The sequence below is a fragment of the Elephantulus edwardii genome, unplaced genomic scaffold, assembly GCF_000299155.1.
Source record: "Elephantulus edwardii isolate Elephantulus edwardi_28Jun2011 unplaced genomic scaffold, EleEdw1.0 scaffold00097, whole genome shotgun sequence".
Lineage (NCBI taxonomy): Eukaryota > Metazoa > Chordata > Mammalia > Macroscelidea > Macroscelididae > Elephantulus > Elephantulus edwardii.
In genome coordinates this window covers 1,541,268-1,558,580 of record NW_006399847.1, presented here as the reverse complement: position 1 = coordinate 1,558,580, position 17,313 = coordinate 1,541,268, and the positions used below count along the sequence as shown (strand labels likewise).

Here is a 17,313-nt window from a genome sequence, read left to right as displayed (position 1 = left end):
AGAACAACCACTTGGCCAACTGACTGGAAGAGATCTATATTTGTTCCCATCCCAAAGAAGGGTGACCCAACAGAGTGTAGAAACTATAGAACAATATCGTTGATTTCACATGCAAGTAAGATTCTACTGAAGATTATCCAAAAATGACTGGAACACCATCATTTACTTAGACCAATTATATTCTTTGGCTTATGAAACCACTCTTGCCCTTTTTTTGTTCCTCCCATATTAGCAAATTCATTGACTTTCAATCAGTGTTTCTAATTGGTCATGTCTGAGTATATGGACCATGTACAGCATCCAAATCTGTGTGTGTGATTTTGGCACAAGTAGGAAAGGCAATGGTGCTCTGCTTGAAGATGGTGGCGGACAGAGACACTTTTGAACCAGTTCTTATCTAAAACCATACATTGTTGTCCATTAGTCACTTTGTGACCAGAAAAGGAGTCTGTAAAGATTTACTGTATTGGAAACCCTAAGGGGATATTCTGCTTGACACTACATTTGTTGCTCTAAAGTGCTGTCGTGTATAACTTATAGTGACCCTATGAACAATGAATCTGAATCCTAGCCTGTGCTGTCTTCACCATATCTGAATATACTTGAGCCCATTATTACTGCTTCTGAGTCCATCATCTTACTGAGGGTCTTCCCCTCCTTCACTGACATTCCACCGTCTCAACATGATGTCTTTTCCCAGGTCTGGCCTCTCTAACAACATGCCCAAAGTATATGGGATGAAATTTCACTATCCCTGCCTTCAAGGAGCATTCTGGCTGCACCTTTTCCAAGATCTATTTTTTTCTTCTTTTGGCAGTCCACTTTTCTTCAACACCACAATTCAAAAACATCAATTCTTCTGTCATTCTTTATTCACTGTCCAACTTTCAGCTGCATAGCAAGTAGCTGAAAAGATTATGATTTGGATTAGGTGCACCTTAGTCTTCAAACGAATATCATTACTCTTCAGCACTTTAGAGAAGTCTCCAAAGCAGACTTTATTTCCTATCTGCTGCCACTAAGGGTGAGGACTGGGGATCTAAGTAAGAAAATTTTTATCTCTTCTCCATCTGTCATGCTGTTGCCTTTTGGCTCAATGGTGGGAATTTTTGTTTTCTTGATATTGAGATGTAACCTATATCAAAGACGATAATCTTTGATCCTCTGTGGCATTATTTCAAATTCCCACTTTTAGCAAGCAAGATTGTGTCTTCTGTACATTGAGAAGTCAAAAGGGAAAAGCGCCTAAAAAAAGAGAAATGAACAGAGTATTTCAAAGGGCAGAATGAGAAGGAATTTGCAAAAACCTAGAGATGGAAAACAAAAAGGGAAGAATTCGTTCAGCATTTCTCAAATGGAAAAACAAACTGAAACCTCAAGTTGCAATGCTGAAGGATGTCAATGGCAAAATCTTGAATGATCCAGGAAGCATTAAAAGAACATGGGAAGAATACTTTAAGTCACTGTACCAAAAAGAATGGGCAAACAGAGAACCATTTTAAGAAGTGTATGATCAAGAACCAATGGTGATGAGGGAGCTCTAGTGGCCTAGTGGCAAGAAGTAGCACTGCAATCCCGAAGGCAGGAGGTTTGAATAAACCAGATACTCTGTTGGAGAGGGAGGGGCAATCTCCTCCTGTGCCAATCAGATCTGGTTTGACAGTAAAAAACAAGGAAAAGAAAACAAAAACCAATGACGATAAAAGAAGAAATTTAAGCATCACTGAAGGCACGGGCAAAAAATAGGATCCCATGAATCAATTGACATGTTTCAACAAACAGATGCAGCTCTATACATGCTTATCAAGCTATGTCAGGAAACTTGGAGGACAGCTTCCTGACCAACTGAACCAAAGAGATACATATTTGTTCCCATTCTCAAAAAAGATAATCCAACAGAATATGAAAAATACTGAATAGTATCATTAATGCAAGTAAAATCTTGACGATTATTAAAAAAAAAACCAAACAGGTAGTGTAACATATCAACAGAGGACGGCCAGAAATTCAAGCTGGATTTAAAAGAAGCTGTGGCACGAGTGCTATCTCTGCTGACACCAGATGGCTCTCGGTTGAAAGCAGACAATACTAAAAGGAAGCCAACTTGTGCTTTACTGACTATGCAAAGGCTTTTGACTGTGCATCATTCCAAATTCTGACTAACATTGAGAACAGAAATTCCAGAAAACTTGATTTGCTCATGTGAAAACTAAAAATATAGACCAAGAAGCTGTACAAACAGAGCAAGGGAACACTGCACGGTTTAAAATCAGTAAAGGTGTGTGTCAGGGCTGTCTCTTTTCTACATATCCATTTAGGCTATATGCGGAACAAATCAAGAAGCTGGACTACATGAAGAAGAATGTGTGTGGCATCAGGGCTGAAGGAAGACTCATTAACAACCTGCATTATGCATATGACACACCTACGGTATGCAGCTGTGATGAATCAGAATCAACTTGATGGCAGTGGGCTTGGTTTGACTGTCAATTTGATTTCAAAGAGAGAGTTCTTAAGAATGTTTCAAGCTCATTGCAAACTTAAAAAAAAAAATCAGATGAGCTAAACTGTTTAGTTAGAGAGGACATTTCTGGTTTCAGGTTTAAAGATTACCATAAAACAATAGTTTCAGGGATGTATACAACCTTCATAGTTCTAAGAACCATGAGTTGATGAGAATTTGAAATTCTGTATTTCTCTTTTTTGCTCAATATTCTTCTATAACTTCTAAACATTTCTTCTGGTTTCATGGAGGAGGCAGTTGCTCATAGAGGCAAGCAGCCACACATTCCACATTCTTCTTCCTTTGCTGGTCCAGGTAAATAATGACCAAGTCTTTCCCCCCCAAACTATCTGCTTTATTTAATGAAGAGCACTCAATTAATGACCAAGTCAAGCTTTTAAAACTCCACACACTATATAATGAAGTAGGATGTAGAAGAGAAGCACTAAACATGGTAAGAGACAATTAACCAAGTAAACATACCTTAAACCTCAAAACCAAGAAATCAAATCTCTTGACGTTTCTGGTTATACATAAGCAACCTTCATAGTTACTTCTTTTTCATCATTGGAAATATATTTACCACCCAAATTTTGCCAACTCAATTTTTTATGAGTGTGCAACTTACTGCCAGCAATCATTAACACATTGCCTCAAATTACGGCAAAATGTGTTTCTAAGCATGGTCGTCAATTTAAAAGTGCGGCGTGTTAATAACTGCCATACAGTGCTAGGCTTACTAAATGCAGTACTTCCATCAGTTACCTCTCTACTCCATCTCCCGATTGCCCTTGAGTACCACCGATAAAAATTTTCTCCTCTAGACATTTGTCTTAAAAGTGAGTTTATGCAATATTTGTCTTTCGTGGTTTCCTTATTTCACTCAGCATGTCTTCCAGCTCTGACCATAGTGTAGCATGTTCCATGACTTCATTTCCACTATCGGCTAAGTAGTATTCCATCATATGCATGGATCACACCTTGTCTGTCCATTTCTCTCTGAAGGGGCACTCACTCTGTTTCAGCTTTTGGTTATTGTGCAATTTGGTTATCCTGCAATGACCACTGGTGTATAAGCCTGTATGTACGCTTTCAAGTCTTTTGAGGCATATTTCTTGGAGTGGAATTGCTCGTACATAGAGTAGTTCAGTGCTCAGTATTTTGAGTAATGGACACATAGTTTTTCACAACAATGAAATTATTTTGCATTCTATTTGTAATAGACAAAATATTCCAATTGCACCACATCCTCGTCAATATTTGTTATTTTCTGTTTTTAAAAAAACAACTATGAGCCATCTTTACTGGTGCTTTGTCTAACCTATGATTACATTCAGCCCATGTGGATATCCTAAAATACTTTCCCTATCTCAAAATCCTTATTACCTTTATCACAATATAACCTTTTGCCAAATAAGATAATATTCATAAGTTCCAAAGATCAGCATATGGACATTAGGGTTGGGAAGGAAGGATAATTTGGTCAACATTTGGCAATAGGAACAGATTCATTAAGAGTAAAACACTAAGTGTTGACATTTTCATTCAACATAAGCAATACAGGAATGAATGTTAGCTGTAAGTATTAACATGATGAGTCTCAGAAACTGGGTGAAAAAATTAAGTCTTTAAAAAACCTCAACAGTTCTATATGGATGCGTTCATAATATGGTGGTTGTTAATTAAACAATTTTTTCTCCCTCACTAATCTGCAATATTGCCTCTCCTACATATCAGCCTGTACCATGTATATGCTTTTCCTGTCTACACTTTACCATCTAGCAAGATAAGAATTTGAATATCAATACGAGAATGTGTTTGTTATGGAAATATAGATAAAACAAACTGTAAAAATTATTTTTGTGTCCCTCAGAGAGGTAGTGTGTCCATAGGAGGAGTAAAGAAACTTCTTTTTTTTTTTGGTAAGGGTCAAACAACTATCTTAGGCTTCAAGGGCCAGATGGTCTTTGTTGTTGGTACTCAGCTTCTTTGCTATACATGAAGACATCCACAGAAAGGACAGAAATGAGGGTGTGGCTTTGTTCCAATAGAACTTACAAAAGAAGGTAGGCAGAGTGAATTCTGCCTGTAGGCTATAATGTGATGACCTTTGGTCTAGAACTTCAAATCAGATATAGGGTCCTTTATGGAGCCCCATCAGACATTGCTTAAAGAACCACTTTCTCCTACAAGAGAAAAGATACAACTAGAACTGAACAAATCTGTTTTCTTTAATCCCAACGTTATCACTCATTATGTCCCTTGTGACATAAACTATGATTCATTTGTTTTCTGAGTTATCTTCCATACTTTCTTAAGAAAAGTACTATATTGAATAAATTAATAAATTATTGTACTAGATTTATAATAAATAGTAAATTCTGCATAGTGCAAAATGAGTATTTAAGTAAATTCTGGAATTAGTCTTGTCTTTTTGAATGAACTGTAAAAAAAAATAACTATTTTCAAATGTAAGACTTTAAGTTTACTTTACACTTTAGCAGCTGTGTAACACTCATCCGTCTTGATAAGTAACTTCCATATTAATGCTGAGGACAGATTAGTAGTTATAGGCAGCAGAAAGTTAGAAGTGATAAGGGTATTTTAAATTATTGACTATAACTCTTTCATTTTGCTGATAAGGAAATGAAAGGACCAAAAGTAGTAAACTGGTATACACAAGTGAACTTTTTCATCCCAAGACATCTGTTACACATTATGAAGTAACTTTCCCCCCTTATACCTTTAGAATGATACTATTTGAATTAGGTAGAACTGGGTAGTATTCTGTAATGCTTATTAAGCAAAGAGACTCACCAGTGAGATAACAAGGGCTCAAGGTCTTTCAGATAAGATCATGAGATGCAGGGTGTAATATGCTCAGGATACTTGAAGTAAATGAAAGTCTATCAATGTGATGTAATGAATTTACTTTTCTTAGACCACTTCCAATGAGAAATATAGTACCCAATAAATTATCCAGAGGTTTTAAAGTTTGGCAATTTATCTGAGCTTTTATGGTTCTGTATAGCAAGGTGGAGTAATAGTTTTGTTATTAAACTATGCTCTGTGCAGAATAAGGCTAAGGTAAATGTGCTGTTTCAAGAATTCTTTATTCTGTGCAACAATTAATGAATGAAAACCCAAAATCTCTGTAAATGTTCATTAAAACTGATAAAATTTAATAATAATTTAAAAAAAGTATTCTTTATTCTATTTATATGAATTTGCAGAAATGAAATACATTTATCATAAAATATGCGGTCATCTTAATCTTAATGGAATTTTAAATGGACAAATATATTTTGAGTATGTATACTGTTGATATAAAAGAAATAATATTGTATGCTTTATTTGTAAAACAGGTTACTTAGTGTCCCAGGTCCTCTCACTAGATAGGATTCTTCTGATAAATTTTTACCAGACATAGATGTGTTCCGTTAAAAAAACCCCCCAAACCAAAAAACATCTAATTTCTATTGAAAGAAAACAGAAATGTGTTAAAAATTTAAAGAAAGCTTTTTTAAAATGTAGGAAAGACCTTCACAAACTTACCTCTACAGAGCCCACGTGCATAGCAACCATTTCTAAAAGACGTTGTAGATTATTTCCCACCTTTCGCCTTTCTTCACTTGTGTTTTGTACAACTAGCTGGTATCTGTAGAACAAAATTCTTGTTTAATATGTTAGTTCTAGTTAACTCACTTTCCATTTCCACAGTCAATAAAACTAAGCAATGTTAGTCTATGTGCCGAGTTCTATGTTTAAGGTTTAGCTATTAATCATTAAAATGGAATTAAAATAATCTTCAAGGATCATCTGCAAGCTAAGCTAATGTATCAGACCAAACACAATCAAGATGTCATTTTTATTTAATATTTACTAAAACATTACTTCCTGACTTGACTGTTAACTACATTATATACAAAGATTATACATTCAGCTTTCCTAAGAGAATTGATTAAACATTTACTATGTGGAAAAAGTTCTTATTTTATGATCTTATTATATGATGATGTTTAGTATTATACCACCTTATTTAATAGACAGGAGCCCAAGGTCTGTGTAAGTATTAGACAAAATAGCACCAAAACTTAATGTTTTAAGACATGCACTTTTAGAAAAATGGGCTTACCTGGGTTGACAAAAAGATTGTAAACTTAAAAGCTTTCAAGGGCCTAGATGGTTAGATAAACTTGTGATTGAGAAGACTACTGGACCTTAGTTTATGACTGGAGTATAGGGTGGAGTTACAGTTAATCAGAATACTGCCTTTGGTCATTGAAATTCAAATTATTAACTGTAGACCAAACCAAATGCAATTGAATTATTTTTTTTTTGTGCATGCACACAATTATTATTTTTGAAAAAAAATTTAATTATTGTTAGTTTTAATGAAAATTTAGACTTTGGATTTCCATTCATTCATTGTTGCACTTTTCTCCCTGCCCACTCCTCCCCCACCTACTTCACTCTTCTCTTTGAAAAGTAAAATTCTTTCATTATTATACAATCTCTCCCCCAAGTCCACTCCACTATGCAGCCTTCATTCTGGACTCCTATCATGACAATACCTAATCACATATCCCTTTTAAACAGTTCTCTCCCTCATCTGTTTCAATGCAGTATATATTATTTATCCCATCTTTCTTAGTCTCCACCCAACCCCTATGTCAGTCCCCTTTTACAACAGTGGCATAGTATTTGTCTTTGTGACTGAGATATTTCAACAGCATCATGTCCTCCAGAGTCACCCATTTTGAATACTATTTCATGAGTTCCTTGTTTTATAATGCAGCATGGTATTCTGTTGTGTGAATATACCAGAGCTTCTCTATCCATTCCTTTGTGGATGGGCACTTAGGTTGTTTCCAACTCTCTGCTATTGTGAACAAAGCCATGATCAACATGGGTGTGCATATATCTGCATGGGTGGTGGTTATGATTTCTTTGAGGTTTATTCCCAGTAGTGGAATTGCTGGGTCAAATGGTATATCTACTTGCAACTTTTTGAGAAAGCACCATACTGCATTCCATGGTGGCTGCACCATTTTATACTCCCACCAACTGTGAATAAAGGTTCCAGTTTTTTCACAACCTCACCAGCATTTGTTGCTTGCTGTTCTGTTAAATTTTGCTATTCTTACTGGGGTGAGATGATAATCTCATAGTTGTTTTGGCAATTGAATTATTGCATGTCCTTGTGTGTGTTATAAATTCACAAAGATTTTTTTTTCTCTCTTGTAGCGTGACTGCTGAGTTCAAGTTGCCAATCTCAGCTAATAGCGTGCTTAGTCATTGCACTACCAGGACTTCTTACCTGTAACCTACCAACAGATCTACTTCCTCCCTCACCAATTATTTCCTTAGCTAACATTTATGACAACAGCAAAACATTTATTATCTGATCATTTTTTTTGAATGAACAACACCTGGCAGTAAGGAATGCTGAGGCCCTGAAGGGGTCCCTCACTGGAGGATCCAGTGTTCATGGAGAAAGGAAGCTTGGATTGTATGATATTTCACTGGGAAGGGAGTGGCCCTGGCAGGGACTGGACACTGCTAGGTGGGCCCAGGATGACCACAGGTGACTGAGACTGAGAGAGTAGCAGTCAGGGTCCTGAAGGCCACCCATCACCTGAAAGCACAGTGAATGCAAGGCAGAGAGGGGAGTTAGGGGAGGGCTTGGGCCACTCTAGCTCAGAAAGATTGGGTGGCCCTGGTGGCTGAGCTCCCCTGAGGCAAAGTAGGGTAAGGGGGGCAGTAGTGGCAGGTGACCTCTGCAGGGGCCTGTGAGGGCAAAAAGCCTAGTTGAGGTGCGGGGCACCTGCCTTTTTTGTATTATGGTAACTTTCATGTTGTTCAGCAAGGAGTAGGTACAAAGAAATAGAAAAGTTGGGACTTTCTCAAGGATTGTACTCGAAACCTTAAAGTAAGACTTCTGTTAGCTAATTGAGAACCACTCAATTGAGACAAAAGGAGGGGTGAAGAGCTCAGCTGCTAACTAAAAGTGCCTATCAGCCTTCTGCAAGACAAAGATGCTCCTGTAGACCTATGGCCTTGGAAGCTAGACGGGGCAGCTTTACCTGCCCTGTAGGATTCCTGTGAGTTGGAATAGTTTGGGGCTCAAGAAGATAAGTGGAGCAGCTAGATTCTAAAAAGGTGTGTTTTCTGTTTTGGTTAAGGCTTGGGAGTGGCCTGTTACTAGCCATTGGGTGTGAGATGACTGAATTTGGCATTCTATTTAAAAAAGGCCTTTGGGCCCTCTGGCCTGGTTTCATTATTTTGAGTCAAACATTCTTCTAAGTAGTATAGCCCTAGTCTGTAAGTAATATAGCACTAGTCTGTCAATATCCTGTACAGAGGTAACTCTGGTTGCCCATGATGGGCAACGTTTGATGGAGCTCTCAAACTGAAATAAGCCTGAAAGCAGGAGTGGCATTCACTTCCAAAATAGCTTGCCTCCAGAAACTATGAACTTAGAGAAACGATGAAAGTTTTGTGTTCAGGACTTTCATTCCTAGGGTCACTATGAGTCATCTACGACTAGACAGCACTTAAAAACAACAACAACAAATTGTAACAGAACAGACTACTCTCTTTCTCCCAAGGAGCAGCTGGTGGATTTGGACTGCTGACCTTTTGGTTAGAAGCACATATGCTACACACTGCACTACCCAAGCTCCTTAATTAGCTATTGTACAGTATGTCTAGATTCCTGGGTGGGTTAAAAAAAAAAACACAAACCACACACACAAAACTATAATGGAAACCAGTAAATAAAACCTGCTGTCATGGTTTTGTGTCCCCTAAGAAATATGTGAACTGGGCTGTGCCATGATTCTCATGGTTTGGCAGTTACGCTCCAAGAAGTCACTAGATGTGCTGGATCTGTTGGCTATATAGGGATCAGGATGGGTGGACCCAGAACTGATGACCAGTGAAGAGAGTTCCTCTGGAAACTTTTATCTTACAGGAGATAAAAAAAGAGAAGCAAGCTAGTAGAGAAAAAGAGACCAAAGTACCCCCAGGAAAGAAGATCCAGGGGCAGAGCCTAACCTTTGGACCCAGGGACCCTGTAATGTGAATCTCCTAGAGCCAGGAAAAGATTGATACCAAAACACATACAGATCTCTAAAGAATGTTGGATTTACAGATGTTCAGAGGAGACAGGGACCTTTCTCTCAAATGGCGAGCTGACAGAGAAAGCATTCCCTTATAGCCGGCACCTTGAATTTGGATTAGTTGTGTAGTTTGTAATTAAAAAGTGGGTGGTTCAAATTCACCAGCTGCGAGTAAGATGGGTTCAATAATGTATACTGCACTGAAACAGAGGAGGGAGAAAACTGTTTAAAAGAGATATGTGACTAGGTATTTCTGTCATCACAGGAGTCTAGAGCGATGGCTACATGGTGGAGGGGACCTAGGGGAGGGTTTGTAAAACAATGAAAGAATCTTTTCTTTTACTTTTCCATAATTTTTGACTCATGTACTTAAAACTTGTTAGTTAAATTTGTGTCTTCTAGGTTGCAACACCCCCATGATACATCTTCAAGGATATGAACATGTACGGCTAAGCACAATCAATAACAGTGCATCTAAATTCCAAAATCAATCTCCATAATAGTCTATGTGTTTCCTACTGCCAAAGGGGCCCTTTAGAGTAGTGAGAGAAGATCTTCACCCTGAAACCCACAGTGTCCCTTTTCAGCGGGAAGTAGCTAAGAGAATACGCCATCCCCTTTTCCTTATGAATCAGGGTGAAGTCTCTCTCAGGGAGGAGTGATAGGGAATGGCAAAGGACACACTGACAAAGGAGATTAATCAGAACTGACTTTGACAAGCACTGTGGCAATTGGACAATTAAAACAGACATTCGGATGGCGGGGAAGAAGAACAAACTGGGGAGGAGGGTAGAGAGAATGGTGCAGCAATGAAGGAATGAAAACCCTAAATCCCTGTAAATGTTCATTAAACCTAATAAAATTTAATAATAACAAAAAATCACCAGCTGCTCCCCGTGTGTTGCACTTCTCTGAACTGCAGGAAAGTACTGGGAGATAGAATGAACTACTCAATACTTTCATTAGTCAGTCAAGAGGTAAAGGGAGAGGAACTCGTGGCTGAGTGTCTTCCCGACCTGTTCATCCTCATAGCTTTCACTGAGAAGTTTCTCGTTACATAAGCAGTAAAATATGTTAACTAAGTTCCAAGATTTTTTTTTACTGTTTATTTTCTCATTTGCTGATCTTTTCTGGTCCATAACCACATCAGTATCAGAAGTCAGTGGCAGTAGGAGAACAAAGGTTTCACAGACATCTTTATGTAGGGGGTGGGCAATTTAATCCATGACTAAGGCCATTTAAAAAGTTCCTCAGGGACACACATAAACAAAACCAAACTCATTGCCATTCTCTTGGTTCCAGCTCCCCGTGAGCCTCTGCCGTCTTTCTGAAGCTGTATGACTTTAGGACAGGAGACTGCCTAACTTTACCCACCTCCCTACACACAAACACATCCACGTGTTCACTTGTAAACATTCTCACTTATGGTCAATGTTCTTTTGCTCTGATTACACTTTTTAGATGACTCTCATCAAGCTTCTACCTTGGTCAACTTAACCACTTACGGGGGAAAGACAAAGAATCGACTCCTGTGCAATGTGCTACCTCTGAAAACTCACTGGAGGGTCAGCTATTAGTTGGTTGCCAAGGAATCTGTTTTTGGTATATCTGTTTAACAGCACTTATAGCTAAGATACCAGACAGTGTGTAAAACAAATACATATTTCTTTAAAATTGTGTTTGTGATTTTTCTTTTTTCCTTCTTCAAGGAATTTTAGTGACAAAACATTTTCTGTGTTGTGTTGCTCCCCACAAATCAGTGGTTCTAATCTCCAGTCACTCCACATGAGAAAGTTGGGCAGTGTCCTCTCCTAAAGTCATACAGTCTCAGAAAGGTGACAAAGGTTCAGGTGAGCTGGGACTAACTCAGTGAGTCTGGTTTTATTTATGTGTGTCAATAACGAAGTTTTTAAATGGTCTTTTTCATGGATTAAATTGTGTATCCCCTCTATATGTAATGATGTTATGTGAAAGTTCTGTAATCATCTTCAATAATCTGATAAATCAGTTATAAGAGGATTAAGGGTAAAATAATGGATAACCAAACCCATTGCTGTTAAGTCACTCGGGTTTCTGAGGCTTTAAATCTTTATAGGAGGAAGACTGCTTATTTTTCTCCCAAAAAACAGCCGGTAGAATTAAAATAGCTGATCTTTTAGTTAACAGATACATACTGAGCAATGCCACTAGGGTTCCTGACAAATGAGATGGAACATCCTTAATCCTTTCTTACAGCCCTGATTTGAATTAAGGGGAGTGTCCCTTGAGTGTGGGCTGTAACATCTTTTGTTTAATGGGAGATAAAAAGAGTGAAGAAATAGGGTGAGGACCAGAAGCTTCAATATCAACAGGGGAAAGGGCCTGGAGCTGAGCACATCCCAGTTGTTCCTGGGCTTGGAAATATCTAGCACCAAAAGACACACAGAGAAAACCTTCTTGAGCCTCTCAAACTGAACGACTAAATGTCTACTTGTTGAAGCCATCCACTTATGGCAACTGTTCAGCAGTGCCAGAGAACCAAGATAGACCCTGATCCCAATTCTCCCCTGAAGTCTTGTGGGGTTTTGGCATAACTTCCCATAGCATAGTGACTTTAAGAAGGCAGATCTGTATTGCAGGACTGTATGATTTACAGCCTAATAATATTTTTAGCATATATATAATTTCTAAAAAGATACCTTAAACTAGATTAGTAGTCTTATAAAAATGTTTAAGTTTAGTGGTTTTATAAAAATTTAGCTAATAAATTTATTAGTTATCTAAGGTAGAATTCAATAGATTCAACGTTGTAGCCTGCCCACGCTTCCTTACTCCACCACTATCCCTTCTTACTTTTGCCTACAGCATTCAATACCCGTCTCCCATTGAACAGCCCCTGATGTGATGGCCTAAGTCCCAAGCCATCAGGATGTCTGTGATTCTGATTCTGAACATATCGTGCTGCTGTGAGTCTCTTATGACTTCAATTTAAAGTTGTTAAAGTACAACTGTAATGTACAACTTCCACTCCAGGATTGCATTCTCATGGGTTAATATCGCTTGTCTTCCATCTGAAGCCAGGTGCTGATGCAAATTTTCTTGGCCCAAAGGCCCAAAACTCTTTTTCCAGCAATGCTTCAAGGTGTGCGTGCTGGCCAATGCCTGAGGTTACCTGGGTTAGAATTTGGAGATCTGAAAAGCTCTGCTTCTCTCTCCTCCTCGATTCCCAAAAAAGTCTTTTTCCAGCTCTCACCACTGGGCCAACTGGCAGCATCAGTATGGATGGTGAAGAGATTGAGATAGTTAACAGTTTTAGTTTACTTGTCTCCACAATCAACATTCTTGGTAACAAAAGCCAGGAAATCAGGAGACGAATTGCATTGGAAAAGTTGGCTGTGAGGGACCTCTCAAAAGTACTGAAGAGCAACAATGTCAGGCTGGAGACTAAGGTGCATCTGATCCGGGCTATAGTCTTTGCAATTACATGCTATGCATCAGAAAGTTGGACAGTGAATAGGGTTGATAGAAAGAGAATCGAAGCCTTTGAGTTGTGGTGCTGGAGGAGAATGTTGAATACACCATGGATTGCTAGAAGAACAAACAGGTTTGTCCTGGAGAAGGTGAAGCCGAATGCTCCTTGGAGTCAAGGATTCTGAAGCTTTGTCTGACATACTTTGGGCATGTTGCAAGGAGGTACTGGTCCTTGGAGAGGAACATCATGTTTGGCAGAATGGAGGGGCAGCGAAGGAGAGGAAGACCTTCAATGAGATGGATTGATTCTGTGACTGGAGCGGTGGGAATAAGTGCATTTGAGATGGCTAGGTTGGCACAGGATAGAACAGCATTTAGAGCTCTTATACATAGGGTTGCTATGAGTTGCAAACGACTCTATGGCACATAACAACAACAACAAAAGTAGAATTCCTATAAAGTTCTATGATGTCTTTAGGAATTAAAAGCCATTTGTTAATTATATCTAAAAAGGAATGATTTTTCCGGGAAGTAATAATTATAATGGTTGTAGGATGTATTTGTGGATAACTATCTCAAATCATATGCAAGCCTGTTAATTCTAAATATGTTGTTCTGCTTAAGGATCACTCCTAAATGAAAATAAAGCAACACAGATCTAGTTGAAATCATAAACTTTAGAGATGAACTTACTCTCGCTGAATAGTATCTAATTCAGAGATGAACTTACTCTCGCTGAATAGTATCTAATTCATCCATAGCTTCACTGAGGCCCTCATTAACACCACGCTCAAGCAGATTCTTATGTTTCTCCAAGGACTCAAGTTCATTAGCACATTTTTTGTCCTCTTCCTCATCTTCCTAAAAGGATAAAGCCAGGGTTATGATTTTTATATTCACATTTTATACACTCTAGGTAGATTATTTCCAAAGCATTTCTTCATTAGATTGCATCATTTGTATTCTCAACTGGCTTACTGCTTCATGTGTAATAAAAGACTTAAAATGCTCCTTTGGGAATTCGGGATTATAAACATAAATATGACCTTTTAAGCAGGTCTGTACAGGATTCAGTCAACAGCATAGTCTTAACTACTAGAATTTTTGGTTACTTTGTTTTAAATATTATTTTCTATGAGTATTCATGGAGGACTAATCTAGGTCAAAATATGGATAACTCATATTACTATTACTTTACATTTGTATTAACTATGTAAACTTTTTTTTTTTAGCGTCTATAAAAATTTTATTATCAATATCAAGTGACTCTTTTCTACCCAGTTCATCATACCTAGAAACTTTCTCAACTTCTTCTTCAGTATAAGCCTCAACCTTACGGTGTGTTTTAAATACTGCTGACCAATAAGCTCCCTGTGCATACTCATCCCAGCCTGTCCCACTTTCCACAATAAAGATGCTCATAGTCCCGCTGACTCTGTTGTCCCCTTCTGCATGTCCCTACTGTGTTCTTGCTGGGTGTGTTATGAACACCAAAGACTGAGCACAAGAAATCTTTATGTGTTCCCACACTCTAGAAAATTTTCAGCATCTACTCTTGTGTAAAGTTAAAACACAATCCACAGGGTGAAGTACCACAAATTCACCCATGCTTAAATTTCTCAAAGTCCTTCATTTTAGTGCTTTAGAGAGTAAACTTCAATCCTGTTATGGAAGACACAGGAAAAAAGAAAGACTGTTAGTAAAGTTTTCACATTTTACATGTGGTCATGCTAAATGTTATTATTTTCTTAAAATTTGACAACTGGCTCAAAATAAAAAATAACATCTATAAACGTGGTACAGGCTAAAAGTTTTCAATTTCTGATACTGTGCTGCCATAACTATAAAAATATCAGAATGGTTAAAAATTTTACATAAGCTGTGTAACTGGTGATGAATCTGAGTACTTCCCTAACTCAAAACTCTGACTAGAGGGAGAGGGAATGTGAAATCAATGTTGTTATTCTACCAACTTTCGAGATTTCATATAAATTGTCTTCAGAATTTGGCCAGGATAATCAGTTTGCAATGGCTTTTGATGGGCAATTTAACAGAAAGATAGTTATATTTTAAAATGAAGAGGATATTGCCTCATGCATGTTCAAGTAGAAAATACTTGATGGATTGATAAATAATATGCTATAGTGAAATATACAGGTTCAAATTGTCTTCCGGTCAAACATTCTTCTAGGTGGTATAGCACTGGTCTGTGCGTTGCTGTACAGAGGTAACTCGTGGTTGCTGTGATGCTGAAGCCTGTGACAGTGATGTGCCAATCGTGGTAATGGGCACCCATGGTGGACAGTGTTGGCTGGAGCTTCCCGACTAAATCAAGCCTGGAAGCAGGAGCGGCATCCACTTCCAAAATGGTTTGCCTCTGGAAACTCTATGTACGAACAGTGCTCAGGCTGTTCGTTCATAGGGTCGCTATGAGTCATCTACGACTCGACGGCATTAAACAACAACATCATAGTGAAATAGCCCTAATAGAGAAATAAGTTTTTAAAAGAACATACAAAACATAATGTCTCACATTAGACTTCTGAGATAGAAGCCTACCCCAAAATACAAGTAATAAATTACAGTTCAACATTTCACTTACGAGGTAAGAATACGTGCCTGGTCAATGAGTCCTGACCAAACTGTAGCTCCCTCCTATCAACAGTGCTGAAATTCTTACCTTAACTTTGTGTTGATAAAGGTCATCCAGCTTTTGAACTTCTTCTTTCAGAGTTCTTACATTTCTCCTGTTTTCTGTCACCATTATATTCAACTAGGGGAATAAAACTTCAGCTAAGAAAAGATAACTATATATAAAATTTCTTTAACAATTTACTGAATTTTTATACTGCTTATCAAGCAATGAAACCACGATGTCTTCTTGTCCTTTTAGGAATTTCACCTATTCTTTGCCCAATAACTTAATATTCCTTAAAGAGAAAAGGATTTTTTTTTCTAAAAACCCCTTACGCTTTTTAACATGGAATTTATACTTGTAGTAAAACACTTTTAGAAAAAGTTTAGGGGACCTACTAATAATCATCATTTAAAAGCAAGGCAATAAGGTAAGGAATGCACAAGCTAGGAATCAAAACTGGCGTAATTCTTTTTTTCCCCCCCAAAAATTATTATTTTTTTTTTATTATTTTAATGAAAGTTTACAGAGACTTTTTGATTTCCATTCATTCATTCATTGTTGTTCACTTTCCTCCCTGGCCAGCTCTCCCCTCCCAGTTCACTAAACTGGCTTAATTATTAGTAAAAATAATGTGTGTTCAAATACTAGCAGATATTATATAGGTATTGGGGAAGACCCTCTATGAGATGGATTGATTCGGTGACTGGGGTAATCGGGATGGGTGTGTAAGAGGCGGTGCGGTTGGCGCAGGATAGAGCAGGGTTTAGGGCTGTTGTGCATAGGGTTGCTATGAGTCGGAAATGACTCGATGGCACATAACAACAACAACATGTTAATATACATAATTCTAACATATACAATATTATATTTATATGCTGTTGATTGCTCCCCCACCGGTTGAGTCAACATATATTAGTAACTATAAATTATTTTTTCTCTTTAGTTTTGTAGCCTAAATCAATTAGGTTTTATCTGTTTTAGCTACTTATTTAGCTTTCCAATTAAGTACTCACTCTTTGCTATGTTAAAAAAGAATTTTATTGGATGATGCTTCCTAATGCTTATACTTACATATTCTTCAAAAGAGTGGCAATCACATTTATCTTGTTAAATGTTGACTTTTAAGACATGTTTAAAGCAAAATCAAAGTGGGAAAAAAGGCTCTTCTAAAGTTCACCTTTTGTTGACAAATGTTAATAGTTAAAACTAGTTGATGTCAGTAATTAATAGAGAATGTTCTTCAACCAAACCAAGAGAAAACAGAAAAGAGCAATGGGTAAAGAGCTCACACTTTTTTTTTATAAGAATGATTCCACATATACATGGAATTTAAAGAAATAGGTCTATACTGTGGGAAAAATTGAGTGAGGTTAATGTTATTTGAAAAAACGTATGATTAGTGATCAAACAACTATAGAAAGATATGTGTAGTTTCTCATTCACTAACTTTGAAAACCCCGTAAGTTTTTTTCTCCATTGTACAAGAGTACAGGGGAGGAGGGAATACCACTTGTTGAAGGTCACTAGTAAATGTCTAGTATTCAAAGACAGAGTTCTAATTCCCAGCACTGTTTTCTTTCTTTTTATTTATTTTTTTT

At 37.5% G+C, this 17,313-nt stretch overlaps 1 protein-coding gene across 1 annotated transcript in view; it reads right to left on the bottom strand.

Annotated features, from left to right (window-relative positions):
* Positions 1–4,671: 4,671 nt before the first annotated feature.
* The window catches only part of NDC80 (NDC80 kinetochore complex component), a 50,583-nt gene continuing 37,941 nt past the window's right edge, over positions 4,672–17,313 (bottom strand). The window contains exons 13-16 of the mRNA XM_006891421.1: positions 15,758–15,850; positions 13,808–13,938; positions 6,059–6,161; positions 4,672–4,689 (exon numbers count right to left, since the gene is read on the bottom strand). Coding sequence (XP_006891483.1) covers positions 4,672–4,689; positions 6,059–6,161; positions 13,808–13,938; positions 15,758–15,850 — 345 coding nt within the window. The remainder of the gene's footprint in view (positions 4,690–6,058; positions 6,162–13,807; positions 13,939–15,757; positions 15,851–17,313) is intronic.